The 2458-nt window shown below is 35.2% G+C and overlaps 1 protein-coding gene across 1 annotated transcript in view; it reads left to right on the top strand.

The window, feature by feature from the left end:
* The window catches only part of NUP155 (nucleoporin 155kDa), a 69238-nt gene that overhangs the window by 48126 nt on the left and 18654 nt on the right, over window positions 1-2458 (top strand). Inside the window, exons 25-28 of the mRNA XM_012649456.1 lie at window positions 741-786; window positions 931-1084; window positions 1300-1404; window positions 2103-2257. Coding sequence (XP_012504910.1) covers window positions 741-786; window positions 931-1084; window positions 1300-1404; window positions 2103-2257 — 460 coding nt within the window. The remainder of the gene's footprint in view (window positions 1-740; window positions 787-930; window positions 1085-1299; window positions 1405-2102; window positions 2258-2458) is intronic.

The raw sequence follows: 2458 nt of genomic DNA, 5'->3' as shown, positions 1-2458 counted from the left end.
TTTTTGGGAGACAGAGTCTCACTCTGTCACTTGGGCTAGAGGGCATCATAGCTCACTATAACCTCAAATTCCTGGGCTGAAGGGATCCTCCTACATCAGCCTCCCAAGTAGCTGGAACTACAAGGCACATGCCACCACGCCCAGTTAATTTTTATACTTTTTGTGGAGACAGGGTCTCCCATTTTAATAATTTTCAAATAGTCTCTGACTTTTATTATTTCTTCTTTGACCTATGTATTTTTTAATAGGATCACTTATCTGAAAACAAAACTAGCTTTTTGGGTTTTTTGCAATTTTTGCCTCTGGGTGACAATTAGTATTTTATTTTAAAGGATAATTTTTAAAATTCAAAAGTTTATACCCTTTTTTTTTTTGGGAGACAGAGTCTCGCTCTGTCACTTGGGCTAGAGCGCATCATAGCTCACTACAACCTCAAATTCCTGGGCTGAAGGGATCCTCCTACATCAGCCTCCCAAGTAGCTGGGACTACAAGGCACATGCCACCACGCCCAGTTAATTTTTATACTTTTTGTGGAGACAGGGTCTCTCTGTGTTGCCCAGGCTGATCTTGAACTCCTGGCCTCAAGCGATCCTCCCACCTTGGCCTCCCAAAGTGCTGATATTATAGGTGTGAGCCTCTGCACTCAGTTGTAGAGACTATAGAAGAGAGAAAAGTATATGTCCATAAAGGAAATATATAACCTGTATAAAACATGTTTTTTGTTAATGCATTTTTATAGCTTTACCCTTTCAGGTCACTAAGCACTTCTCAAACCTATTTAAAAAGTACATGATTTATATTATTTTTAATACCAAATACGTACATGTATTCTCCAAAAGATTCTCAGATTCTTGCATATGTTTAAATTAGGTAGGGTAAATTGCTTTCTAGTTAAATAATGTAATTGCCTCTTTTCCATTCTTTTTCAGATTAAACAGTTACAAGTGCATTACAGATACACTTCAAGAACTGGTAAATCAAAGTAAGGCTGCTCCTCAGTCTCCCAGCGTACCCAAAAAACCTGGTCCTCCAGTGTTGTCATCCGATCCCAATATGCTGAGTAATGAAGAAGCAGGACATCATGTAAGGGATATAGCATATTTTTATTCTGAGAATACACTGTTTTAAAGTTCTGCATGGTAGTGGTGGCATAATCATGTTGGGAAAGGCTGTAGTTCTTAGAAGTTACCATTTAAGGATTCTTGATTTCTTATCAGGGGTTTATAGGTCTAAGAGGTTGTGATACCCAGCAACAGAGCATTTAACTATGCTAATTTTTACTGTTTTCTTTATTTTAGTTTGAACAAATGCTTAAATTGGCTCAGCGATCCAAAGATGAGCTCTTTAGTATTGCCCTTTATAATTGGCTAATACAGGCTGACCTTGCAGATAAACTGCTACAGGTAAAAAAAAATTTTTTTATTGCAGTATTGTTAATTTATATTTTTAAGCATAATTTATATTTTTAAAGCATAACAATGATTTAAGCACATGCATAACTGTAGGAAATACAGTTTCTCATCCTGTGCCTACCATTAGATGTTAGTATAAAACTAAGCAATGCAATTTCTCTTCCTAAGGGCAAAGTAGACCATTGCTCCCCTCTTGTTATTTAGAAGCTGATTGGGACAGTTTATATTGTGGGGTAGAAAACACTGGATTATGAATTAAGAAACCTGAACTTCATCTTAGCTCTGCCATTAAGTTACTGTGTGACTTTCAACTTGTCCTTTTACTACCCTTAGTTCAGTGTTCCTTAGTCTATGAAATGAATGCATGGTATCTGAGAATTTTAAGAATGCCTTTGAGCTCAGAGTCTAGGAATTAATAAATAGCTGTGTTCTCAAAGTTTATTAATAAACTTGTAATTTTATAGTAAATTATTTTTATCCACCTAATGTAACTCATAGAGTCTTCCATTAATTGTGATAAAACAGTTATGATGGGAAAAATTACTTTCTTTTTTATCTATTAATGTTGGCTTATACTTTTACTTGTTTTCATAAAACAAGGCACAGTTGTAGTTGTCTTTATTGTATTTTCTACTTAAAAAGTAATTAAGTGTTCAGAAAAATTTTCTGAATAACTGTACAATTTCCAGGTCGCTTCTCCATTTCTGGAGCCACATCTAGTCCGAATGGCCAAAGTTGATCAAAACAAAGTCCGTTATATGGATTTACTCTGGAGGTATTATGAGAAGAACAGAAGCTTTAGTAATGCTGCTCGTGTCTTGTCCAAACTGGCTGATATGCATAGGTATGGCATAATATTATCATTGTGAAGAATGATTGAAGACTGAGCAATATATAGTTACATCCAGATTTCACAAACTAAACAAAACCTCATTCAGGTTATACGTAAGTAGAATTTTTATGCTTTTACTTGGATTTACCTGAAGTTTACAGTTCTCCTTTTTTGTGTTTTGTTTTTAATAATGTGTAGGAGGTACCAAAAGAA

The sequence above is a fragment of the Propithecus coquereli genome, unplaced genomic scaffold (assembly GCF_000956105.1).
Source record: "Propithecus coquereli isolate 6110/MARCELLA unplaced genomic scaffold, Pcoq_1.0 Scaffold110, whole genome shotgun sequence".
Lineage (NCBI taxonomy): Eukaryota > Metazoa > Chordata > Mammalia > Primates > Indriidae > Propithecus > Propithecus coquereli.
Note: the sequence above shows the minus strand (reverse complement) of the source record. Positions and strands in the feature narration are given on the sequence as shown.